At 42.2% G+C, this 27,359-nt stretch overlaps 1 protein-coding gene across 2 annotated transcripts in view; it reads right to left on the minus strand.

Annotated features, from left to right (window-relative positions):
* Nucleotides 1–306: 306 nt before the first annotated feature.
* The window catches only part of ANKRD29 (ankyrin repeat domain 29), a 30,234-nt gene continuing 3,181 nt past the window's right edge, over nucleotides 307–27,359 (minus strand). Inside the window, exons 2-10 of one of the 2 annotated variants that reach the window (XM_086609232.1) lie at nucleotides 24,399–24,509; nucleotides 22,417–22,515; nucleotides 19,745–19,843; nucleotides 11,728–11,826; nucleotides 8,625–8,723; nucleotides 3,658–3,756; nucleotides 3,101–3,196; nucleotides 1,926–2,024; nucleotides 307–390 (exon numbers count right to left, since the gene is read on the minus strand). In XM_086609232.1, the coding sequence (XP_086465358.1) occupies nucleotides 307–390; nucleotides 1,926–2,024; nucleotides 3,101–3,196; nucleotides 3,658–3,756; nucleotides 8,625–8,723; nucleotides 11,728–11,826; nucleotides 19,745–19,843; nucleotides 22,417–22,515; nucleotides 24,399–24,509 (885 nt within the window). The remainder of the gene's footprint in view (nucleotides 391–1,925; nucleotides 2,025–3,100; nucleotides 3,197–3,657; nucleotides 3,757–8,624; nucleotides 8,724–11,727; nucleotides 11,827–19,744; nucleotides 19,844–22,416; nucleotides 22,516–24,398; nucleotides 24,510–27,359) is intronic. The other variant, XM_086609233.1, reaches the window with a different exon arrangement.

Genomic DNA, 27,359 nt, shown 5'->3' on the forward strand with positions numbered 1-27,359 from the left:
AGGAGCGAACATCGGTGCTGGGACCGGTGAGATCCTGGAGTGTAGGCAGGGCTGCAATGCAAACGCAGCTTCCAGGCCAAACCCTGCTCTCGTTGTAGTCCTTCTGCATTCAGCGATGCTGGGCGGAGGCCCTGGCCCGTGGCGACCCTGTGGTGAGGGCCTCGTGCGTTCAGGGAGCGTGTACTGGAGAGGCTAATCAGTTCTGCAAACTGTTCCAACAAGCCCTTCTCGGGCAACCTAGGTTTACGGTCATGCTACTCTGGTCAGGGCGCATCTCTGTCAAACTGCATTTGCTACAGGGCTGCATTAGCTTTTCCTTTGCTTTTCCTTCGTGCGGAGGAGTCGGAGGATGCGTTCATTTTTGGTTAGTTCTGCTGGCAGTTCATTTGCCTGGAACAAAAAACACCTTGAGGTTAGCAGAAAGGAACGAGTATTTCCAAAACATGGTTTAAAAGTATCAAACTCTAAAAAAGATGGTACTGGGCATCGTAATGACGTGTTTATTCCAGTGTTGTCTCCACCACTGTTGGAGATACATTAAGAAATTGTCTTTCAGTGTGCAAGTCTCACCTAAATCTTCAAAATAATCCCAGCATGGGCTTTGAGTGGTCAGCTTATTCTGTGCTGACTGCCCAGGCTAAATGGTGTCCCTTGGGCTCCCTATGCTTCTGCTACAGAAGTAATAGCATAGCTGCTGATACTTTGGGGGAGATGAGGCAGGTCTTTAAGTACTAACGTCCATTAAAATCCAAGAAAATACTTGCTATGAAATAGCACTATTCTGTAGGATTGGTAATAGAACTTCAGAGTTCGTTCTTCTGCCTTTTACTGAATACAGTATTTATAATGATGCTACTTTTCTCCTGCAAACGTACTCCGTGGTGCCAAATTGCATGTCGTTTTTTTGTTTTTTTAAATCAGTAGGAGACTTCCTTATACTGCACACCATCCTGCTGCAAATCACCATCAGTAGCAGAAAAATATTGTGCATTGCTTGGATGATAACAGCAAAACAAAGTGCCTGTTAACACGGACTACTGCTTGCGAGGCATTAACTCTGCTGCCATCAACTGGAATGATACAGAAATAACAGGCTCAGATTTTAATGTTAAAAGACCAAAACCATAGAAGGTATGTGCTGGAGTACTTGTATTACAAACTTTCATTCACTCAGTCATAAACCAGAAGTAAATACCAGACCACCCATTCACAGCTTAACAAACCCAGCTAGATATCAAATACTAGCAGCAAATAGTTCATAAACCCAGCTCAGAGGAAGACATTCTCATGGAAATTATCAAACATGTAATGTTAAAACACTTCACAGAACAAAAACCAAGACAAGTTTTCTGCAGAAAAAGTGCTGTTATAAAAAGAATATGAAACTATTTCAATAAACTAACTGATTTACAGTAAGATATGGGAAAGATGCATGTAATTTGGGAGATGTTTTTGTTTTAGCAGTCTGTGGAATTCTAACCAAGTGTTCTTATCAAAGGTACCCGGACACACACTTCTCTTCCTGTGGAAATACCCTCCTTACACATCTGTAGAGACAAGAATATAATTTATGACTCATCAAAACAGTAACAGATTACTATTTCCCTAAAATGCAACCTAGCTAGCCTATGACTCATTACAGTTAACAATTTCATCTGTGGTGCTGGAGTCAGCGAGTGCATGGTTTGGTTATTCTCAGACGGATGTAACTTCACAAATACCAGCATCCCAGTGGTACTGCCTAGCACCCTTATAGATGCCTGTGTGCAGAAACAAACGGACCGAACGCTGGTGTTCAGGAGAGGCTCGAGGCAACCACGGACCAACTCAGAAGCGTGGGCTGCCACCACCTCTGCGGCACACGCAGCTCCGCCACTCGCCACTCCCTACCCACTCCTCGCCTGGGATGGCGTGCCAGGACGTACCTTGTTCCTCAGGCACGGGTCTGCTCCTGCTTCGAGGAGCAGCGCCACTGTCCTCACATTGCCACTCAGGACGGCCGCATGGAGAGCAGAGGTCCCGTTCTAGAAAATACCAACGGAGATGTTTGTACTGTGCACGGGAAGCAGTGAACCAAAAGGCAGTGAAACACAAAGGTTTGCAAAGAACAAACCTATGAATGAGAAAGAAGTAACATGGAAGAGTTTAGGTCATCAAAGGTATAGGGTCTGATTTAGACAGGGTGCTGGCAGGCTAGTGGGCTATGAAGGAGGTGATTTTAAATGCTTTAATAAAAATGAGAGTCAAGTTCACTTTACCGCAGCAATACTTCCTTTTAGAAATTACCCTTGTCAATAGATTAGAGATGAAATGAACACAGCACTTGCTTCTGCCTGGCAAAACCAGCCATTAGGAAGTGAAACAGAAGCACAAACAGTAATGGAAACCATCTGTGCATTTTATCTTCTTTCTCTGATGACTAATGGTCTCACTGTCAGACAGCTGAATGGTGATTGTTTTATGGCTGGCCTTTTGTTTGTGGCTGCAAACTGACAGTTCAAATAAGTGTGGAAGTTATTTCATACTTGTAATTAACAACTAAGTCAATGCCACCTAATTTTTCAAGTACATCAAAATTGCCAATTAGCTGCATGCACAAAGGCTATCAAAGTATGTGATTTATAGGCACATAAAATTGGAACAGCTATTAAAAAGCAGCTTCCAAGTATCTGTTATTTTTCAAGTCACTTTTTGAATTCAGAAGAAAACAAAATTAAGTGGAGAATCTGCTCACACAGATCTCTTAGGATACTATTTTGCTGACTAAATATAACAGAGGGCAGATATAATGCTAACAACTGCACCATCGAGAGCAATTAATTTACTGTAGAAATAAAATCAGATGACAAAAAGCAAAAGAATTCCTTCTACGACACAGTGTGCTTCCTCATTCCAAAACTCAAATTTATAATTTCATCTGAAAAGATTAATTTGTGTGTGGCATTAAAGGGTAAAGGAGATAATTTCATTTTTCTCTTTGTTTTTTTGGGCTTAAGCTCATTATTGTCTCCTACTGGCACAGTCATAAACATCAGGTCTTTCATCAGACCCTTTGCCTTCTTGAGTTTCTGACTAAAAATCTGTGTGTTTCACTACTGACCTTCAGCAGGCCAAGTGTGGGAGAGAATTTCAGCAACTCTTCTATCACGTTGTTGTACCCTTTAATGGCAGCCTTCAGTAAAGCAGTTGTGCCATCCTTTAAAGGAGAGAGGAAGGTCAGTTTGGTTGTTACCAATACTTTACCTGTGTTCCCCTCGGCAGGGAGGGAAATGCCAACTCTCCCGTGCACCTCAGAGGAGGGTCTCCTCTGCTCATCGTCTTTGAGGAGGCACCTCCACAGCATATGCTGCTGGTTTTAGGGCATCTGGAGGATTGTTCCTCTGACAGATGAAAACTTCACGGTAAAATGGACCAGTGACACCATATATCATCTTTGTCTCTCATTTATACGGACATTTCCATTCCTTATTCCAGAAGGTCCCTCCAGGAAGCTGTCCCACACACAATGGGAAAAAGGGAGCCCACGATGGGACTTTACAACTTGGCAAACAGGATGGATGCTGGGAACACCAGGCCTCCATTTGGGCAGACCTGCAGCCTCAAAAGAAGCTCGGAGGGTGAAGCTGCAGACAGAGCACTGGAAAAAGTGCTACTCACGTCCCGCGCGGCATCTCGCTCAGCTCCCCGGAGCAGCATTACTCGCACCACTTCGCTGTGACCCATCTGCGATGCAATCCACAAGGGAGCCGTCCCATCCTGCAAACAAAATGAGACTGCTAATGGTTTCATTTAGAGATCCTGTGCTTCCTGGTATTTTACCACCCAAGTCTGCCTACTGGAATGGACGTATTTCAATTCCTCAATTAAATCCTGCGTTGCAGACAGACATAGGCAGAGTTGCGTCCAAAAGCACACAGGAGCTCGGTGTATTGAGTCAGAACCGCTCCAGTTGTGGAGGAGAGACACCTTGAGCTGCTTTCTCTCACACAGTTATCCTGAAATGTGCATTGCTGCGTGAACAGTTAAAGCCCTCTTTGGCTTACCAGCCATGCCTAACATACATGGGGAAGTTTGAAATGTGAAGGCAAAGGTGTCCTGTGTGGTTTGAAGTCTAGGTGGCTAGACATGACAGAAGATACAGGGAAATCTCAGCATGCGTGTGCAGATCCTGCAACTGGGTCTCTGTACAGATGGAGTGCAAGTTGTTTATAGAAGCTAAGGAACAATGTAAGTTAATCACAAACTTTCAGTATTAATTTACATTATCCAATCTCAGGGAATCTGGTAAAAACATCTTGCCTCTTCCGTGGGCTCTTTCTCTTTGGAGGGCTTCCCTTTGTCCTGGCCATGCTCCCCGCCAGCCTGTTGTGCTCCTGTACAGTGGCAAAACATGGGAAGCTGAAAGGTCCTCGCTGTCTCAGTACTAACTATAAACATCAGTGCGCTATCAACATTCTTCTCATAACAAACCCCAGGCTAAATCCAAAACACAGAGCTCTTCTAGCTGCTAAAAACTAACTCTGTCCCAGTCAAAACCATCCAACAATGATGGTGAATATTTCACAAATTTTATCTTAATGAATTTCACTAGAAAACAAGGCAATTATCAAGGAATCCAGCATGAAACAATCTGGCTTGGGAAAATTGTCCTAAGCAATCATTATTTGAGCAAAAAAACTCAGAAAATAAAATGCACATTCAGAATAAGCTAAACTTCGTGATGGATTTCCATCGCAAAGGCAAAAGTGAGTTAAAGCATTAGAAGCATTTCTTGCCGCAATTATAATTCAGTTTTGTGTCTTTTCCTCCTTTTGGTTCTAAATGGCCTGATTCTCCAGGCTACTGGAGGTTGTGTGGTGCCAAACGGATTCTCGTGGGCCTTTAACAAAAGGCTTTGCCTGTATGGACTTTAACATAAAATCAAGGTCTCGCATAGCGGGGTGCCTGCTTCTGCCTTCAGCGCTTGCCAGTTCCCCTCGCCACCCTCAGCAGCCTGAAGATTTGGCAGGAAAAAGGCAGACGAAACATACTGGGGCTTCCGAAAGAGCCTTAATGAGAAGTTTTGGAAAACAACTTCTTACTTTAAATAAAATATCTCCACCTTGATCAAAGAAGCAATCTCCCTCCTCAGTGCCAACTGAAGATTCATATGACTTTCTCATGCAACCCAAAAAACCATGGTTGAACCAATTCTTTGCTTTCTATGGGCTACTGACTTAATCCTTCGGAAGAAACAGAAAAGTTATTTCTTCCTTTGATGTAATATTCTGGGCTTCCCTTTTTCTGATTGTGAGAAAGAGCAAATGCATATCCTGAGACTGTCAGTCTTCTCAAATGGTGAGGAACAGGATGTTTGCTCACTCTTGTATCATTTCTCTATAAATTAACTCATTGAAATTAGTGACTGACCTAATTCTAGTATATATCCTGTTAATACCATGAGTGTTCTTCGTGATTCAAAATTAACAAAGGCTCTCTTGTATACAGCGTATATGATGTTAGCATGATGGCAAAAAACGTCCCTCTCCAATTTGTAGTGTTTTCCTTACCAGTAAGCTGACACTCCATATTTTTTCTTAACTCCCCCCACCAGAGGGCTCTAGAAAATAGCAATAGTGGCACTGAAAAAGCCTATAAATCTTGGAAAATAGATATCTGAGAGCAGCCTCAGAATCTCAGTTATAGGCTAGAGGCAGAATTACATTGTGAGAAAGAGTAACTGTCTTGGAGGACTCAGCCTGAAGAGAGAAAGATGATGAAGTTGATGGTGGGCTCACACTGGCTATTGTCAGCTTCTCTCTCTGAAACAAACAGCATCTAACAGGCAGGTTCATGCAAGCATGTATAATATTTATATGGAGCAGATGAGATTTCTGTCCATTTTCATGTATGGTGCAAAAGAGATACTACAATGTACTAAGAGGCCACATGAGAATTCCTGTGTCCAGATATTAGAGCTTGGAGATGAGTCAGGAAGAAAGTGAGAATAGGGAAAGAGGCAGTTCAAAAACTACTTTCCCTTCCTTGTCGCTCAACCCACCCAGCAGACTGCAAACCATTACATTCCTAGAATAATGTTAAATACCCGATATGTTTTTAAGCTGTGCTTATTTCTGTATTTGATTACAAGCTAATATATATGGACATCTTGTTATATCCAGTAGCCAGCAGTTCCAAAGTACTCTGACCAAAATTTCTGATGCTCTTTCTCTTACCCCTTAACTAATGACTTCGCTTTGCAGCTTTGAATCTCAGCATTTGCTTGCGGCTTGGAGTTTTAGAAAGGGCCAGATTAGGGTGGGAAGTGAAATGCTCCTCAAATTCCGAGTAAGGACCTCCAGGGACAGAGAGCACCTATTCTCAGGCTACTCGGTGTCATCTCCTCTACTGTTCTGCCCATCAATCCACTCGCACCACTACATCAGCTGAATTCTTGCTAATAAATTGCTTGCTTAAGTTTACATTCTATATAGGTTTACTAGCTTACACATACATGTAATTGCATATCATGTGTTAAGAAAAAAAAAGTTAATTTTCAAAGTATTTTGAATCTGCTTAGTCAGTCAGACTAAGCCTGCTGGGACACAGGTTGCCAAAAGAGAGTGTAAAATTCATTGCCAAATAATCTCACTTTGTTTTTCAGTTGGAGAAGCAAAGAAACATCTCCCACACCAGGCTTCAGACACTGCCCCCAGCTCTGTCTAGACAAAAAGATGACAAAAGAATTCCTGCCCAGCTCCACAATGTCAGAAAGAACACAAGGTGGCTAAAAACCAAGAGAAATTACATTGCCAAGGAAGACACTCACCACGAAGCTTGACTGTTTTGTCTTGTGAGAGCTGAGCTGAAGGGCCTGCACATGGACGGCCAGTGCCATCCAAGATGCCCTAGTGTCAGGAACACCCCATGGGACTGGGAGATGGGGCACGAGACCAAAGGGGAACTGGTACCCACTGCAGCAGCTGGAGATGACATACAGGGCAGATGCACGTGCTCAGGCAGATGAGTTAAGCCCCCAAATTCACAAGGTAGAGAGGAAAACCTGGACACCATGAGGAAGGAGAAGCATGAACTCACACCTGGCACTCTGCAGCTGTGGCCAGCCCTGTATTCGATGTTGCATTGCTTAGAAAAGTTTCCTACAGCAGTGAGAGCAGTGTAGTTCGTAACCAGCAGTGACAGTCATCTGGCATCGAAACTGCCCCATCTACAGCTACATTCCTCATGACCAACATGCCACCTTCGAACAAAGTACAAGTGTGTTTGTAAGAAAGAGACTGAAGTCCATCCAACCATTACTTTACTAATTAAACAGTAGAAATGTTCCATTTGTTAAGGAAATGTTTCAGGTTACAGTGAGTCCAAATACAAATGCCATGGATTTATCCAGGCGTAATCTTAGCAGGGATCGGAGGTACCCTGAAGCAAAGTAAGCCTGTATTGCCGGAGATGAAACAGAGCCAGGAGGAATGTTCAGACAGAGTCAAGTCTTTGCTTCAACTCAGATCTAAAAATGCCTCATGAAACATTGTGTTGTAGAAATTGGATTAGAGAGCTAAAAAAATATTGTCAGAAAGCATTAGCTGGGGCATTATAATTACGGTTAGCAGAATGTAGTTTTTATGGCAACACGGTGGAGCTAAACCTAAGGCTCCTCAACTTTATTTTGACCCACTCGAAAGGCATTATGGCATACCTTGGTCTATCCTTCTACATTGATCTTTTAGACTGCATTAATTAACAACTTTTAACAGCGTTTCTTAATCTTGATCTTGGGAGACAGCGTAGAGGCAGTCTAGAAGCAGCTAAAGCATCAGTTCAGGGAGTAGCTGCCAGCACAGCTCTCATGCTGGAGAGATGGGGGAAGAGGCAGCAGGAAAATTACTTTAGTTTGGGCACATAAAATGCTAACGCGATTTCCTTATACTACAGGAGCAGCAAGGAGGCTACGCAGACCTACAGATGCAGGAGAAGTCATATAGATTAATCTCTGCTGCCAGGCTACAATGTGTCAAGGCTTTTTGGTGTAGATGAAAGGAAACACTGAAAATACCTGGCAAAGCTTGTTCACATGCCACGTTGTCCACTGTTACAATAGTTTTCACATTCATTTGCTCTTGCCTGCTGATTTTGTACTTGCTGCAGTTGGTGATCACAGCCACCTGGCAGACAGACATGACTGACTGCAAGGACAAGACCTTATCCCATCAATTTAAACGTGCAGTGAAGATGCAGGAGGGCTACCTTGCCTGCAGGGATTCAGCAGACCACAGGAGAGGCTCTCTCAAAGCAGGCAGATTCCTGCGAAGCCCTGTCTCTAACCAGACATTTTTCTAAGTGCTGGGAGTAAAGCTAGCTGTGCAACTCCCACATCTGCCTACTCAAAGCAGCATCTAAATGTGCTGTTCATGCACTGACTTTAGAGTCTAGAAACAGCTAAACAATTAAGAAATCCTTTTTAGGAAACCAAGATAGCTTTTATAGATGTTTCTGTACATCATGTATGCTTACATATCCCTCAGTTAGTTTAACACCTAGAAAATCTCTCTAATCCAGCATTAATTTTTCATGACTGTAAAATTTAATAATTAGACTCCAGCTCTTCCCTGAAGCATTGAGCCTACCTGCCGTGGCTGGTTAACCTTTGCTCCTGAAGAAAGCAGCAGTCGGATGACATCCAGATAGCCTCCTTGTGCTGCCAGGAAAATTGCAGAAGCTCCATCCTGAGAACAAATAAATCCAGCTTACACTGTGTTAAAATTATGCCATTTCTTCCATGCAAAACCAAACTAAACTGAATCAAGTTCTCCTTCTTAAGCTATTATGTAGTGTAAGAGCACATATATAGCAAAGTTCAAGAAATAACTACCAAAATCCAAAGACTAATTCATAACAAACTATGGTAACGTTTTCATTCAGCACGCATAAGTACTGGCTCCCGTCATATACCAAACTGAGCATTAAATCCCAGATCTGGAATAATAAGAATCTAGTTCATTGAAGCATTGATCTATATAACAAGAAATCCATTCCTATATAGTAAAATATATTTATTTTGGTTCATTTAGCTTTTATATGTCCATGCAGAAGTGTTCTACTACATAGGCATATATGGTGAAAACATTTGTTTTGCAGAACTGAAGACTCCAGCATTGAAGTCTGCCCTTGAGGCTGAAGGACTAAGTACTGTGCCATAGTACTGTGCCATAATACTCTGCCACCCCAGCAACTACCATGCCACTGCCCTGACACATCTTGTAGAAGAGACTTCACCTGTAATATAATAATGTAAAAGTAGCACATGCAAGATAGAGTATTGCATAGCCCTATCAGAAATCATCGTTTTCCTGCAAAAGGCATGTGAAGGAAGTGAACATTACGGGATTTTTCTTTTCTCAACAGGTCTTTAATGTGCAGATGCGCTTCAGCATTTGGCTTCACAGAAATTTTTTCCTTAGGAAAAAAATGTAAAAGTCATATTTCATTAATGTTTTTTGATGAAAAAATTTCAAATAGTATTAGAATCCATCCAACGAACTGGAAGTGAAAACCTGGATTGAGGGTGGGACAGATGTTTACCCATCCTATATCCATAGCACTCAGCACAGAACATGCTAGGGCAAGTTTTCCCAGGAGGTGAGGTTCTTTTAGTTTAAACAGACATGAATGAATCCCTTCACCACATCTCAGATGTACACATCTTCCAACCAATTTATGCATATGCTTATTACAAAATACAGAGCATTTTAGTGGAAGCCTGTTGTTGACCTTGTTGGTGCATCACTATGTTGGTACCGAATGCTGTTGTCTGCCTGGAGATACTGCTTAGCTACTCCCCTTCCTGCAAAACTCAGCATAGGCCTAGTGAAGCATGAGCTGAATACAGTGCCCCAGGGACCAAATTTAAAATGTTTGACATTGATTTCAAGACAAATGTCCTGGTAAACAAGAGAGGTGTCTGCTGGCACTATAGATGAATATCTCTGGGCCCTCTGAGGGGCTGTTTTTTCCGGGTTGCTATGCGAGTACATGAAATAGGGTGATGGTATCAGGTCCTTTGCAGGCTTCCTTCAGAGACAGAGGTAGTGAGAACAGTTACATTTAGAAAGTAAACGAGGTTGTGTAATAGTAAAGGAGCTCTTTATTATAGCATCAATCAAGATGGAGAACCTTGGCTTCTCTATTATCCAATAATTTAAAAACTATTTAGGTTTTTGTACTTGATTTGAATTGATGCTGTAATGAGAAAGCTGTTTTGAGGCTATAAGATATTAATTCCTGCAAGAAATACAGTTTAGTTAGGGTATTCTCCTGTCTTCTCTACCCTTCACACGAGTCAATTTAAGATTAAAACATCTATCTATTGTGATGATTTTGAGAGGACTACCGACAAGCATGCTTGAAATCCTGCTCATTTGACCACCTGTCAGTGAAACTGCCAGCCAGATATCACTTCACAAAAGCAGCTTGGCAACGTCTCACAAAAGGAGCTAGGCTAACGCTCGTTTTCTAGAGATAGTGTTCTTATATTATTAACCAGCTGTTTCTGACTGGTCTCGCCCAATGGCTGTGAGCAATAAAAACACATCTCAAAATCCAATTGCAAATATTGCTCATTTTCAGGAGAGACAACAAGGAAGTTATTTTACTGCCTTTACTTCTAGGTAGGCATCTGCAGGTGTGGCAGCATGGCTATTTTTAAACTGAGTGGTAACCTCCGGGATTACCGTATGCAGAGGTATGAATCACTGCCCTCCGATTAGAAAGGCTGTTTGCTGCTATTTGTGCAGCAGCGAGGGCAGGACACCCTTCTTCATAAATGCAGGGTGAGGGCAGCAGAGAGGTGGGGACCCCCTGTGCGACCAGTGCAGGGCCCCTAGCATGCTGGTGGCTTCTGTGGTCACCAGCCCTGGGCTCCCCATGCACACTCATGCGAGTGGAGTGTGACAGCATCCTGCAGATCCAAACCCCATGGAAAGGGCTGTAAAAAAATCGTATATCCCTGGGGAATAACTTCCTTTTGTTCAGTCTTGAGTGCCCTGGGGTAGGAAAGAGTGATGGGAAGTGGAGGGAAAATCTGCCACTCATTTCTGTTGAACACTGAAAAGCTCAACTTATTTGTGGCTCTGTTGGAGTAAATTAAAGCCAGTGCTTCACTGGCTCACTCCAGCTTTCTGAAAACTAAACGACGTCAGTTCAGCCATTTAACCATTAAATCACGATGTTCGCCCAAAGCACTGACAAGGTAGAGATGCACAAATACCAAATGACATAATTTTAACTGATATTAAAAAAAAAAAAAAATTAAAGACAACACAACTTTTACTACCCTATCTGGCAGAAAACTGATTAACTGATTCTCTAGTACGTCAGTGGCTTTATAGCTGTTCACTCGTCTGTCTGCAGCGCAAATCATGGTAGAACATGACATGGTCTTTTCTTTGAGGGTAATGGATAGCACAAACCTAATCTGGTACATATCCTTCATACAGATAACGAACCAAAAGGCAGAAAAATCGTCTTTTCTCATTTTGTGCTACTACTCCCAGGATCATGAAAAGCAGACAGTTAACAAAATTCACATCTTAGAAGAGCAGAGTACTATAAAACCATGATGTTTGGCAAATGCTTCTCTGTGCTGGAGCCAGAGTATCTGCTGTTGTCCAACTAACAGCACATTTGTTCCACCGCCAGTGTTGTCAATATTATCTGTGTCAAATAACTCACGTAAAGTTGATCATGAATGTTGGCACCGTGCTTCAACAGAGTTTCCACTACTTTTGCATGCCCATACTGACAAGCAGCTAGAAGAGCAGTACCTCCATCCTGTGAAAAGGCAAAGAACGGGTACAGTCAGGTGAGAGGGCAGGTGCTGGACTGAACATCACCATAAAAAAAAGTGCAAATTTTAAGGCTTTTCAGAATTTGGCACACAGCAATTCTGTAGGGACTAGCTACTGAATCTTTCATAATCTTAACACCAACTCTCACCACATAAAACTTTAAACTTGGCTCTGTCACTATAAACATTTTTCTCCTGACGTCTTCTAAGTGAGGGACTAAGAAAACTGCTTTTTGTTCCTCGTCTTCTGCCTTCCCACTAGAAGCTTTGTTCCCTTCACAACTGCAAGCTCCTCTATATCTCTTTCCTTTACAGCCAAATCCCCCACCACTGCCAGCACACCTTTGCCCTCCTCCAAAGCCTACTGATCATCTACTCTTCTTTGGCCAGAACCTCATGTCCTGCCTCTCACCTGTTGATTGTTGGCTTCAAGAAGAATAGGGAGGATTCATTTTAAAGCATGCTAGCTAACTATGGGAGTGTTGTCCTGGTGTCGGCTGGGACAGAGTTAGTTTTTCTTTTCAGCAGCTAGAAGAGCTCTGTGTTTTGGTTTTAGTCTGGGATTTGTTATGAGAAGAATGTTGATAGCACACTGATGTTTATAGTTGGCACTGAGACAGCAAGGACCTTTCAGCTTCACATGTTTTTGCCAGTGTACAGGAGCACAATAGGCTGGGGGAGGGCATGGCCGGGACGAAGGGTCCACAACTCCCCTCATGATCTGAACTTAGACTTAGGATCAAGCGCCAAATTGGCCACTGAAGTGTTCCGTATCATGCAACATCATGCCCAGTATATAGATGAGGGCTGACCAGAAAGAAGGGCTTTTGCGCTTCTGGGGGTTTTCACTTTTGGACTCTCGGAGTGCTAGTTATCTCTTGCTCTCCTTTTGGGCCTCTCACTCATCTGGGATTGCGGTGTCAGGACTTATCTGTTTCAGGATCTTTAGCTGGGACGGGACAGGGCTTGGTCATTGGGTGGTGAGCAATTACACTGTGTGTCACTTGTTTGTATATATTATTATCATAATACATATATATTTTTTCATATATTATTATTATTAAATTGTTCTTATCTCAATCCATGCGGCTCCTTTTCTCCTTTAATTTTCTTCCCCATCCCCTAGGGGTGGGGAAGGGTGAGCGAGCAGCTGTGTGGCATTTAGTTGCCAGCTGGGCTAAACCACAACAAGTATGAATCAGACCAAACCCATGACCATCACTGAAAGCCCCATTAGTTCTGCTGAAGAAGTGATCCCTGCAGGTGGGACCAATCCGAGGCTGTTATAGTTGCTGTACATTGCCACTAAAGGGAGACCTAGGCACATGCGTCAAATGTTGCTTGTAGAGACACTCCCTTGGCAGCTGTTTGAGAAGGGAAACACCTCCGAGTCGCTGGCAATTGACTCCAAGCCAGCTGAAACAACTGAGATATAGCAAATGTAGTTCTTGCCATCTTAAGTGCACTGTGCCCCACTCAAAAATTAACATTATTTCTGATACTGATGTAGAGAGGAAGTTCTTATCTTCTGCCTGGGATGGCACCATACCATTGTGCAAGGAGGACGCACACCTCAAATCATCCACACCAGAGGTCTTCTCTCTCCTCTGCCTTCTCCCAGTCTCAAGCCCTTCCTCCACAAGATAAGCTATCTAAAGTATTTCAGATAAATGGTTTCTAGAGCTGTTACTAATGTGGGCAAAAGATTGTGTTTTCCCTCAGCCTTTGAAACAGCTCCAAAGTTTTGTCTGAAATTTTCCACACAGACAGATATTCACAAAAGAAGTTACAGCCTGAATGACCAAATAGATCTTTTATAATGGGAAGTGCCAATCAAATTTATTAATCTGTGGTGCTATTTCATGCCTATAACAACTTCATGAAAACTCAAGTTCTGACAGAACTAATGCACGCACTGTCTATAGCTACCCTCAAAACCTCATATTCAGCCTTCACCCCTACGACATTAAAAAGCAAACAAGGCTCAAGCGCCAGCAAAGTCTCAGATGTGAAGCTGTTATGTGACAATCTAAGAATTGCCTATTAATTCTAGATTATTTGAGTAAATATAGCATGTAATCAGGTCAGCAGAGTTAAGTTTCGTCTATAGCTACATGAGTCATTAGACTTTCCTGTCAAATTAAACTACCCTAATTTCATAGGAACTGCTGGAACAAAACAGAAAAGCAACCACAATTGTTCCTGGATTAAAAAACACCTTATACACACTTAAAAGACAATGGCAAAAAATAATAGCTTAGGGAAACCTATTTCCTGTCTCTGACCGGCTGAAAGCCAAATTTTGCTCGAGCAGTGAGTTACGAGATCAAAGGGCTACAAACGAAAAACAGAGACATTTTTAAAGACTCTTTCCCTGAAGGAAATGGAGAGAGAAAGGCTAGTGAGTTAAGAAGAGAAACTGTGCTATCCAGAGTGGAGGTCCTCTGTGGAGAGGCAGGGAAGGACAAGTTTTAGGAAGCTTAAAAATATTGAGGTTCCCTGTATGGCAGGTAAATAGACATGCTCAGTTAGCTGTATATGGGAATAGTTTGTTTATTGCTTTATGGTCTGGTTTTTGTTTTCTAAAATTCTTGTGTTCTTGACAAACTCTTGTTATTTTAAGAAGATTGTTTGGTTACTAACATAATTTCTGGAGGAAACCAAATGGCAGGTCCCAAGTCAAAGGCAGACCTGCAAAGCTAACCACAGTTAGCACAGCAGAGCTGACACTCAGCACTTGGAGTACAACTGTGTGATCCCACCTTTGAGGTTTAAGAAGGGAGACACTTCTCGCAGGATATGTCTAAGCGTCTCAAAATGGGGATCCTGACCAAATATTTGGTTGAATCTAATGAACAGTTCTAGACAGATACATTTTTAGAACGAGTAACACATTTTCAAAATATACAATGTAAATCAGAGTAGAGTGACCAAGTTTCCTAGATCACCCTGATGAGAGTTTAGGGATGAGGAAAAAAACATTTGGTGGTCTACAATTTCAGCTGCTCATCTTGAATCAAATGTTTACTGGGCCAGAAAGAACTGGGTAACAACTCCTTGACTCAAAGATTTCACCCTGGTCAGGAAGACGATTGGGCTCTAAGACCTTTTCTACTGTGTCTCCTATGAAGTGAATACATTCAAAAGAAGAGACTGAGATTCATTTGAATGCTCAGATAAAGAGCTGGTCTTGCTGAAAGAAAAGAGAAGTTGGGACCAGAAATCTGTTTCACTGAAAAGACCATGTGGTAAGACAACACTCAGTTAATTAGAGGAATTGTCAAACAGTGTGAAAGTTCGTGGTTTCTTAGACGGAGAAAAACTCAGCCCCTCCCCACCCCTACTGACCTTCCATCTTACTTTCTTTTTGTCCTAGTTTCAGCTGGGACAGAGTTAGTTTTTCTTTTTAATAGCTAGAGTAGAGCTGTGTTTTGAACTTAGTATGGGATTTGTTATGAGAAGAATGTTGGTAGCGCAACTGATGTTTATAGTTGAGCTGAGACATCAAGGACTTTGCAGCCTCCCATGTTTTGCCAGCGTGCGGGAACACGGCAACCTGCGGGGCAGCATGGCCGAAGCAAAGGACTCACAACTCCTAGTTTAGGATTTGATCTTAGACTTAGGATTGAGGGCCAAATTGGCCAATGGAATATTCCACGTGGTTTCAGGACTTCTCTGTTTCCGTATCACTTGCTGGGACGGGCTGGGTGTTGGTCACTGGGTGGTGAGCATTTACACTGTGCATCACTTGATTGTATATATTATTATAATTTTATATATTATAATATATTATTATAGTGGGTTTTATTATTTTTATCATTCTAATTTTTAATTTTATTTTAATTTCAATTATTAAATTGTTCTTATCTCAACTCACAAGTCTCCTTCCCGTTTCCCCTTTGATTCTCTTTCCTTTTCCATCGGGGTGGGGTAGGGTGAGCGAGCAGCTGCGTGGCATTTAGTTGCCGGCCGGGCTAAACCACGACACTCTCACACTTTCTTCCCTTTTTGCCAGCACAAGAGCATTTCCTCTAGCACGCTCTAGCTGGAGACCCCAATGTTTTACATGCCATTGGGAAAGCAGACGAATTGTGGGAAAAAAAAAAAAAAAAAAAGAAGTAATAAATGACAGTTTTAAAATCCCTTTCAGTCACATGATTCCCTCTTTCCCTTTTGGCTTCAGCAAGATGAGTAAAAAGCTGAAGCAGCATCTTTGGTACTGGCAAGCCTCTTGGAAACTCTGAGCAGGGCAGCAAGCAGGAGCAGGGACACGTGAGCTGAGAGAAGACACGTCACCTTGGGTTTATTCCTCGCTCATATGCTGTTTTCCTGACACAATGCAGGTTCTATTAATCCTTCACTGCAAACCCTTCCAGCTCAGGTAGGAGCCGGTTCTCTCAGCCACCTCTGTAATTCTTCCTCTGAAACCCTTTTTCTTATCCCCATGCAGTCTGTCCCTGTCACTGGTGGCACATCCAGCAGCTGCCAGTCTCCCATGTGAGCGCTTGGAACAGCAGCGCCTGTTAAGACCACGCTGTCTGGTGTAGAGCCACCATGCAAACCCTTTTAAGAACCCACATGCTTATAAGATGTCTCAGGGTAAGAAAAGAGAACAACACGTTTCAATTTATGATGCATACTTCTAGAGATGTCAGACAATGCAGAATAATATTATTGAATAATATGTATTTTAAAATATATATATAATAACCTTCAATAGTACTGTTTATTCTCTTTACAACATCAGCAATTATTGTTAATTACTTTATGAAACCGTTTTAGAACATGTTTGCTTTGTCTGTTGTAGTGAATACCAACTCTAATGACACAAGGGGTAACAAGAATTGAATGCCTATAGTAAGATAGTTCTCCATTGCTCTCAGATATGAGTAACATGTAGTAATTACAATTTATAGAGGTACATGAAAAAGATGTTGGGCTTTGCATTTTCTTGCTTTAAAGTCTCTGTTTCCTAGGATACACCCAATTTGTTTTCTCATTTCAGTTCCACATCTTCATTTATAATAGAAAGTTCTTTGTAAACTGATTAATTTTGCAGTGCCCTTTAAAAACAGCCAGGATCAGCCATATGTTTTCCAGTGCTGCTCCCAGTTGAGTGCCTTAATCAGAAAATGCCTTATCTCTGACCTGAAAAGGCATATTTTGTCAACTATATTGTTCAGGGGTTGAGGGGGAATGGCGGAGCCTGCTCTCTTAGTCACCTGTTAACAGAACAATGGTTTGACGGAATAATTCTAAACTATGAAAACCACACTATTAAATCAGAAAACTGAACTGATACAAAAACACACTAGAAGCCCGATGGAAGATGCATACCGTCAATGCAGTACATTCTCAGTGGTGCCTTCAGCTCAGGTACACTGCTGCACAAATTACGAGTTGGTTTCCCACCCAGACTTGGTCTAAAAATTCAGTGGTCCAACCTTGAAGCTGTAAGCACTTGGATCGCTGTGGCTAAATACTCATTTCAGAAGAGCCGCAGTCATCAAGAGTGAACAGAATGAACATGGTCATTTCCAGGACAGCTCACAGAATTAATGATGAATCTAGCAAAGCCCTCATACTGCTGTTCAGAGAGAGCAGATGCTTTCAGCAAAGGGAGCACGGACATGATAGCTAATCTCAACCTTTTAAACCAGTGTCATTTTAGTCTTGAACAGATTCATTTTAACCCAGCTGTCCTTTGTTCACCTCTTAAGAGCCTTTTCATGCACCAGAGCTTGTGTAATACTGTGAGTGGTGAAGTCATTGATACACCTCCTGAAGAAGTGATGAGAAGGAGGGAGCACTTGGATATATACATTTGATGCCGCTGGAAAACAGCCTCACATAGACAACGCAAGCCAGTTTGTCATGTTATGTCCTGTGGGAGTCGGTGTTCTCTTACAACCAGCTTGACTGGAAGTGGCAGAAAACTGTGGCCTGGAGAGGAAGAGCAACCTGCAGCTTAAAAGATACTTAGGACTGGCAAATGGGCCAAGTCAGGTCTGAATTCAGAAGAGGAGGCAGGAAGGAATATGAGGGCTGGGAGCAAAGTTTCAAAGTGAGCAACAGCAGAGCCCAAACCTGCATTTATCCAAAGATGGAAGCCATTAGGAGCAGCTGAACATAGGAATATTTTCTTACCATTTAGATCTTTACTCCCTTTTATCTGCCCTATTGACTCATGTCAATATATTTTGCATGCTTTATAAAAGATTATATATTGTCATGAAGGATCAGACAATTTCAAGCCTGCTGTTCACCTTCTGGGCCAAATCTTGGCCTCTTCGCAAACTCCTAGTTCACAGGCTGTGCAAAGGTTTGGTGAAGGTGTAATTGTCCCTATGGACAGAATAAGATATTCAGCCTGTCTTCCCTCCTTACCAAGTTTCCCACATTCACCTCTTTCCCTCCCTCTGCAAAAACACTGTCCAATTGGATGATGAGCTGCAGTGAGTAGTCCAGGCTTCCCCTACACCTGGGACACCTTTGTTGCTTCAGAATGGCCACTTTTTATAGGCCAGATGACTCAAAGGACAGTGTAACTTCACTCGCCCAACTGTATACAACTGAATGCAAGAGATGATGATCCTTCTGAATCTTGCTAACCCTCACTTACACCCTGAAATAAAAGATTAAGAAGTAACCCTTATTTTAATGTGTAGCTTCTCTCAATAGCTCTGTCCCATGTGAGATTACCCAGCACTTTAAAATCCAGTTGTACTGTTAAACATTGCAACCTCCTACATTGCCAAGTTTCACAGCTGCACTCCATGTTGTGTTAAACAGCCAAAATTTCATTCATGTTTTTAAATTTAGTGATTGCTGCTGTGGTCAGAGAGTTGCTTACCACAAGCATAGCTCCCTGGGGTACTGAAATACTACTGTATGGGCGTGTGTGGACTCTGGCCACAAAACCTCAGGATTTTTAGTCCCTGGCGCATAAGGAGTTGAGTTGCTGATGTTCCATCAATTTCCTTAGTATTTAAAGTCTTTATTTCCAGGGACTCTGGAAAGCAGGTATGGGTTGAGGGAGTCATTCAAATCACAGATTATAACATCTTGAAAAATTAGTTAATGTGGGGTAAAGCACTATTTCTTCTTCTTCAAACACATCATTATGGATACCAGAGTAAGTGAATGGCAAGTGTCCTCCCCAGATTATGGGAATGCTCAAAAATATGGCCAGCATGTCAAGGGCAAGAACATTTAATGAAAATATGTTGCTTTCGGTTCTGTTTGCTGACAGCAGAGGTGCTAATACAGCCTTGGGCAAAGAAACTGAGTTGATGTACTGCTGTCAGTGATGAACTGCTGTCCTTAATGCTGTTCCCCCACGAGGGGTGATGAACGACACCTAGGCTCTGCCATCTGTGCTTTTGGCTATTCTAAGAAGATTCTGAATAAAGAGCTGCCTGAACAAAGAAATAGAAGCTCTGAGGTATATTTCATCTGCTTGTCACAGATGAGTAAATGGGAACTTAGGGAGGACTGAAGCCATTGTACTCTTATGTCTGCTACGGTAGTATGCAGAGACATCCCAATGTACACGAAATTTCAGTCTCTGCAAGTACATATACACCTAAAATGGGATCCTACCTAAGATGTACAAAAAGATCCTTTGTTCTTGTATTGGAGGATGGCTTAAGAGAAAAGACTGATATCACCATCAAGGGACTGATCTTTGATCAACTTATGCCATTAAGTCTAGGTAGTAAAAGCTAGTCCCAAGTTAATATTTTCACAATATGTTGCATTACTCACATAACTCAGAAAACATTTAAGTGAGGAAATCCTTTTATCATCTTCCTGCTGCCATGTCATGTTTCATGTGAATAAGAGAAAACAGCCTTGGTTGTCAGAATGTATCAGCATGCAAGAAAAGATCCGTCATCTTACTTTATTCTTAAATTCAGTGGAGGCTCCAAATTCAAAGAGAAACTTCACTACATCGTTGTGGCCTTGCTGTGCAGCAAAGAACAGAGGAGTTGCACCTGACTGCAAGGAAAAAATGGATTAAAAAAATCCCAAACACATAACATGCTTGGCTGACATATATACATTTCAAATTAAAAAATATTGAGCACAGTCAGTTGAATATCAGCTGAAAAGCCATTATGATTTTGAGGACTCCGGAGGACAACAGGTATCTTAGGTCAGTTTTCTTCCCATTGCACTGAGAAATCCATCCAGCATCATATATTTGAGTAAAAGCCAAGTTTCACAAGGAGCTTCTGCACCGTTTCTAATATAGACCTCTTAAGATTAACTCACTTCTACCCCTATCACCAGATAGGGAATGCAAGCCCAGAGTGAGAAAAAAACAGTCTTGCGCAACAGAGGAACAGCCAATCTAAAATCAACTCCTATTCCACCTGCCACTACAATCTGAGACAAATAGGAGCATGGGATGGATTTGGATCAGGGTGTGGAAAGACCAGGGAGGCAGTTATTTAATACAGCAGAGCTCCACCTTGCTTGACTCTCCACTGACAAAATGTGACTGCTGTTGGAGTAATTCATCCTTGTCTCTTGCAGCAGTAGCTCCCCATCCAGCAAAGCAGCCCTCGAGCGACTATAACCAGTCCTGCAACTCCTGCTTTCCATTAACCTCACTGAAGAACTGCAACCCTGTATCTTATACTAGTTGTACAAAATACTGTCATTAACATGTGAGTAAATCAGGACCCAAAAAATGAATATGTAAGATTTTAATGGCTGGACAGAAGAAAAAAGGAAGAAAGGAAGGAAAGGAGGGAAGGAAAGGAGGGAAGGGAGGGAGGGAGCGAGGGAGGGAGGACAGGAGAAAGGGAGTAAGAGAGAAAGAGAAGGAGAGAAAGAGAGAGATAAGAGCGGGGAGAGAGAAAGAAAGACAGAGAAGGAAGAAAGGAAGGAAGAAAGGAAGGAAGAAAGGAAAGAAAGAAAGAAAGAAAGAAAGAAAGAAAGAAAGAAAGAAAGAAAGAAAGAAAGAAAGAAAGAAAGAAAGAAAGAAAGAAAGAAAGAAAGAAAGAAAGAAAGAAAGAAAGAAAGAAAGAAAGAAAGAAAGAAAGAAAGAAAGAAAGAAAGAAAAGAAAGGAAAGAAAGGAAAGAAAGAAAGAAAGAAAGAAAAAAAGGAAAGAAAGGAGAGAAAGAAATAAAGAGGCTTTCCTGACTTTGGGCTCTCATCCCATGTAGAAGGTGCAAGAAAGGGGAGCTACACATGCAATTCACTCCAGCGCCCAACGCCTTTACAATAGCACATGGCCCCTTAAGACCATTTCAGAGCCCTCTCTCCCAGACACATTTGTAGGGCTTTCAGTTCCCCAGCATTCACAACAACTTCGGAGTACAAGAGCACTGGTTTGAGTATGTGGATTTAGTTTCAGAACAGTGCTGTTGGTCTTTAGGGCTTAAACTTAAATCTATTTTGTTTCCTCTCTGCAACAGAGGAGGAGGATTTCAGTGTTTCGTTTTTTGTTGGCTTGCTGAATCACTATGTCCTGAGTGATACTCCAGAGCAGCTCCACAAAACTGTTCTCGACTTTTCCTTTTGTTGCTGCTTTTCACACAATGTTTACCTAAGGGAAGGGACATGTTTAAATACATGTTTTGTTGGAACAGGACCTCACTGAAAGACACTGACGATCATGGTTAGAGCAAGTTCAGACCAGTAAGTGCAAAGACACTTATATCGTCGAACATGGCATTCACTGACTCAGTAACTTGCGGATGTCAGCATGAGATTAATGCTCTATTTCCAGGTAACCAAGGCAAGCAAGAAACATTGGCTTGCATTGTTAAAGCAACGAGCATACCGCTGTTCTGCACTGCCTGCTGCCGTCCCGTGTTACTGCATGCCCTCCTTAAACTGCTCTTCTCTTAGGACCAGTTCAACTGTCACTGTCCCAGAGCCAGAACACAGAGCAAAGAGGCTGCAGATATTCCTTACAATCATTTACATGGAATATGAGGGGAAGGCACTTTCCGAAAACCACCCATTGACATCCCTTCCATGAGCAAGCATGTCACGGCACGAGAGATGCCTTGAATGCAAAACAGATGCAGGGAAGGGTACAGGTGATAAAGCTGTGTGATTGTTAGAGATGAGTCGGCTCAGACTAAGAGGCAGAAACTCCAAAGCATACTGAGTCAAAATAATGCCCGGGCTAGCAGTGGCATCCACTCCGTTTTAATGACCAGACTCTGCAAATCAAAAGGTAAAGGACTTCTCCTTATCATTTATCCCATCCAGAGAGCTGTAAATTACTGTTCCAATAAGTAAAACTGAAGATGCATAAATGGTGTAACCCTGGGGGGTTACATCTCAGATGTAACTGCCCCTCACCAACCAGATGTGCTGGAAGTGTTTGATGAATTATTTATAAATGTACCTCTGGCTTCTCATTTTCTAGTATAAATTCCAGACATCTGATTCCTTGATGCCCTCAGGAGAACAGACCCTGTTTAGACATGCACTGCACAACATGTGACAAAGAAGCAATTGGCAAAAAGCAACAGGCAACACTCTTTCTATTTGCAATAAACCAACGGTCACTTAATCAATCCCTGTTTGAATGCAGAACTTCTCCTACCTCTCTCTGCAGATTGATATCCGCTCCTTGCAACACCAATTCCCGTACACAATCTACGTGGCCATAGTAAGATGCTACCATCAGAGCTGTTGTGCCAAGCTGGGAGTAAGGAAAAACAAGTCAATACCTTCAAGAGACACCTCCAGCAATGAATCAGGCTGTCTGGAAGAGACAGCACCTCTTCTGAAATGCTGAAGGAAGCTCATGATCATCGAAAAAATGTGGTATAATATAGAACTTACTATCAAGAATACTTTGAAAATGAGCCATTAGCAGGTGTTAAAGCAAAAACATTACAGACTTGCCTGCAGTGCTAAGGCCTGACCGTTCAACAAATGTGTCTGCAATGACTTCACTTTATTGTCCCAAAATAAGTGCAACAACAATAACAAGAATGTTTTTGATTTATACACTGTATTTTTAGAAGAGAATTCCAAAGATCTTTGCATCATTTCCAGAAGAATAATCTTAGACACACGAGCTGAGTGACTTAGCTGAGTCACTTAATTCTGACTCATAGTCAAGAGTAAGGTCTGGGTGATTTGAATACTAACTCCCTATCCAAATGATGAGAGCAAACTCACTTTGCGACTCTTCACATTATAGGAGAGAACTTTCCATACCAGGACTATGCATTCAAGTTCCCTCAGTACCCCATAAGGTCACTGCTCCAGTGAACTGAGTAAGATTTAGGATATATGTATGTGGTGTATGGACAGTACACAGAAATCACATGCATAAGGATGAAACTCAGCCTTCTAAAACACTCATACATCCCAGTTCAATTTAAAGAAGGAATGTGTGACGTTACAAAAAAACAGCATGCAGCTTTAGTTGTACAAAAATATTTTAGTCTAGCAAATTTGTGTGCCTGATATAATTAATGAGTCAGGATATTTTTCAGTGCGTTGTAAAAATTCTTGACCAGATTAGTCTTCTTTTGAGAAAAAACAAGCAGTAGTGGGCCTTATTTCTTTATATCAATCTGTGTCCTGTTTACTTCATGCCCCCACGTGAACATCCTTCCCTCTCTGTCAGAATGACAGTCATAGCATCAGCTCCAGAAGTACTGCAGGACGAATACTTGCCTTCAGGGCAAAAATGAAATGAAAACGAAAAGATAGTTTAAAGTCAGTGGGTTTAGAAAATCTCTTGTACTTTGAAGGTGTTCAAAGTGGGAGAAGCTGTGGCAGGTTCATGTTTCAGGCTGGAAGTATCACTAATCCTGTACAACACAGGAATGACTCTCAGTCAGTCATTCCCAACCTCAAAAGAAAGAAACCTGGGAACTTCTCAACCTCTGTTTTCCTCTGCTTTTTGCCACAGCTTAGTACAATCAAGTATATCTCCATATGTTGTAGGCAGAATAGCAAGACATACCCAGTACCTGTGTTTTCAATCCATTTCTAATCTCAAAACTTATTTCAACCCATGCCAGTTACAGTAAGGAAATCCCCATGAAATCTGTCTATCATGTGTCTGGGCTCCTCTTTGCTTGACAATCTTACTGTGCCTTCAAGTTGGTGCCAAGTCCAGAAGACACTGGAGTGGAGGAGAAAGAAGTTAGGAGGCCAGCAGTTCTTCTAATTATGAGGAGCTCTGCCAGCTGACAGAATCATTTCTACCTGGGCTCAGTTGAGTCAACTTTTCACTATGATCTATCACTACAATGACATTTCCTTGCAAAGAGAAGCCCGAGGTGCTAGGACCTGTGTTTTTAATGTCAGCACCACAAATAACTGCGTAAGACACATTTTTGAGTGCTGGCAAATTCCTAACCCCTTGCCACTGACGTAAATCATCACGCTACTTTATCTTGAGTTTCAAACTTGCTTTCTGACAAGAGAAGGTTTTAAATCACCCCTAAGTGCCATAAGACTCTCCAATGTCTCACGTTAGATTCCTGCCACACCCTCTGCACAGGGGGCTATGGAAAGTGATGTAAAATTAGTGCTGTGGGTGTAGGTGCGTTGTGTGCATACACTGTCTTTGCAGTCCACATCCACTCGCCCACTGTTCAGGAGCAGCTGGAGGAGAGCCAGGTTTCCTTTTCTCGCAGCCCAAAACGCAGCATTGGCGAGTGGTGTTTCTTTCTGATGAAAAAAAAATTTAAAAAAATTAAAAAGCAGAAATAACACACTTTGGAAGATATAGTGGACAAACACACACATGCAAATACTGCACTCAAGCCAGGCAAGTTTCAGCTCAGTGTGTTGTTCTTTCAAAACCAGACCATGGAAGGGAAGCTGATTTAATTTCTTTGTGCAATTAAATGGACCAGTCTCCCTGTGCTACCTAGTGTTGTGTCAGGTCTTCCCTGTGTCCATGGCAGCCTATGTCTCTTAGCTTGCCCTGTAATGAGAGACGATGACGCTAGTCCAGATCCACAGGGAAACATCACAGAAAACAACGTGCTAACTGATACCCGTACTGTCTGCTTCTGTGGCGGGGTTGGGCACAGTTAGGGAGGCTGAATCATCCTGCTGACATGCCCTGCTGCAGGACATCCTCCTGGGTTTCAGGTTAGCTCTCTGCCATCTGCTTCTTTTCTGCATATAAAGTCCCAATACAGGACTGGTATTGCTCGTGCATCTCCCATACTGTTTGGTCTGCCTCCACCCTGCAGTTAACACCCTGTAACTGTGGGCACGGGACATCTCCTGCATAATGCTAGAAAAAAAGCGCTAAAATCTTGCTGTCTATAGACTTATGAATTCATTTACTAAGTATGCAAGGTAGTAAGTAAGGCTAAATTAGGTGACTCTGAAATCCAAATAACACAGGCCACTGTTAAACAAATTAGTAGTAATATAATCTTTTGATTTCATAGATTTCATAGATTTCTAGGTTGGAAAAGACCTTAGAGATCATCCAGTCCAACCACCCCTAATCCCCATTAAACCATATCCCTAAGTAGATCATCCACCCTATTCTTAAACACATCCAGGGATGGGGACTCAACCACCTCCCTGGGCAGCCTATTCCAGTGGCTGACAACCCTTTCAGAGAAGAAATACTTCCTAACATCCAACCTGAATCTCCCCTGACTAAGCTTATGCCCATTTCCTCTTGTTCTATCACCCATCACTAATGTAAAGAGCCCTTCCCCTACCTCCCCACCATCCCTTCTCAAGTATTTGTAGGCTGTAATCAGGTCACCCCTCAGCCTCCTCTTCTCCACGCTAAACAGCCCCAACTCCCTCAGCCGCTCCTCATAAGTTTTATTTTCCAACCCCTTGACCAGTTTAGTGCCCTTCTTTGGACTCGCTCCAGGAGCTCAATATCTCTCTTAAAGCGAGGGGCCCAAAACTGGACACAATATTCCAGGTGTGGCCTCACCAGTGCCGAGTACAGGGGCAGGATCACTTCCCTATTCCTGCTGGTTACACTATTCTTGATACACACCAGTATCCCATTGGCCTTTTTGGCCACCTGGGCGCACTGCTGGCTCATATCAAGCCGGTAGTCAACCAACACCCCCAGGTCCTTCTCCGCCAGGCAGAGGGCTTTCTTCATCCTAGAAACAATGCCACAGTGTTACTTCTCCTGGGTAGGGGCAAATTATCACCGCCCAGCATAGGAGGACAGCAGAGAAAGACACAGACTTTGCTCCTGACGTCCTTATCTGACCCATGCAGGCAGCTGCCCAAACGCTGCCGTGATAGGTAAGCACTGTAACGGTGGAAGTGCAGAGGGGAGACAAGGCTGTGATGGAATTGGTATGTATCCTAGAGCAGACTCATGCCGCTGATTTTTTAGTAAGGCTCAAAAACACCAACAGTTCAGTAAAACATCATTTCACTGATAGTCATCTTAGACCAAAACTGTCAAAAATACCCAGGGGCCTTGCTCTCCAGTGAATCCTGCCTTCAAGGTAACCCAAAGAGAGAGCAGAATGGATATAAAAGTCAATCATTCCACTTCAGAAAATGTAATACATGCTTCTCCATGTCTAAATGTCAACGCACACGTGTAAAGTTGTGAGAATGAAGATTGAATGGTTTTATGGTTGATACTTAAAATGCACACACAGACCAGAGTTTAAATTGCTTCCTTCACTGACATGGGAATAATAAACCTCACAGAAACCAGCAGACACAAGATCAATCCGTGTGAATCTATCCCAGGTCCGTCAAACAGAGCACTTTCCATGGGTTGCGTTTTTAATATTCATAGGTTGGAATACTGGCAGCTGTTTGAGATGAGAGAAGTTTCAACCATTCAATAAATTATAAGGCACTTCCTATAAATCGATAGTGATATTTCTCGTACTGGCACACATGGGGCAGGAGCCTGAAAAATTTAGCAAGCACAATAGGCTAAATTCTGATCTTCCTTTTACAGCTAATACATTTCCCCAGGTGAATCTACAGATAACATTGAACAAAGTAAAGATAGCAGTCTGCACCCTGCTTTTGTGTTTTATCTTTACCCCTCTACAATCACTAAAATTTTATATAAAAGCAAACAATTGACCTAAACACACAGTGGCCCATGTTGCCCTTTTTGCTCTGATTTATCAGGCAGACATTTATTTATAGAGCTGGTCATTAGGAATACTGTCTTATTGTCCTTATTATTATGATGTTCAGTGGAAAGCTATTGCAAAAGAATGATATTTAGACCTTACAGAATGGCAAATCAAATTCCTTATCTTTTATTGTCTCTCTCTGTCCCTTAAAGTTTTAGAGAGCTTTGGGATATGGCAGTATATCCATACAGGGAAAGATTTAGTTCATCCAGCCCGGTTTTCACTATGAGGGCACAGTAGCAATGTGACTGCATTTTATTATGCTTATCACACAACAATGCCTTTATCAATCAGGCAGGCAGGAATTGGAATCAATATTCAGAGCTCTTTACCTGCTTTCATCAGTATACACGAGGAGAGAAGAGAACTAGGTTGCCAGTATTACCTTAGTCTGGAAGTAGAAGTCCAAAGT

Source organism: Tauraco erythrolophus, chromosome 3 (assembly GCF_009769465.1).
Source record: "Tauraco erythrolophus isolate bTauEry1 chromosome 3, bTauEry1.pri, whole genome shotgun sequence".
In the NCBI taxonomy this organism is placed as follows: Eukaryota; Metazoa; Chordata; class Aves; order Musophagiformes; family Musophagidae; genus Tauraco; species Tauraco erythrolophus.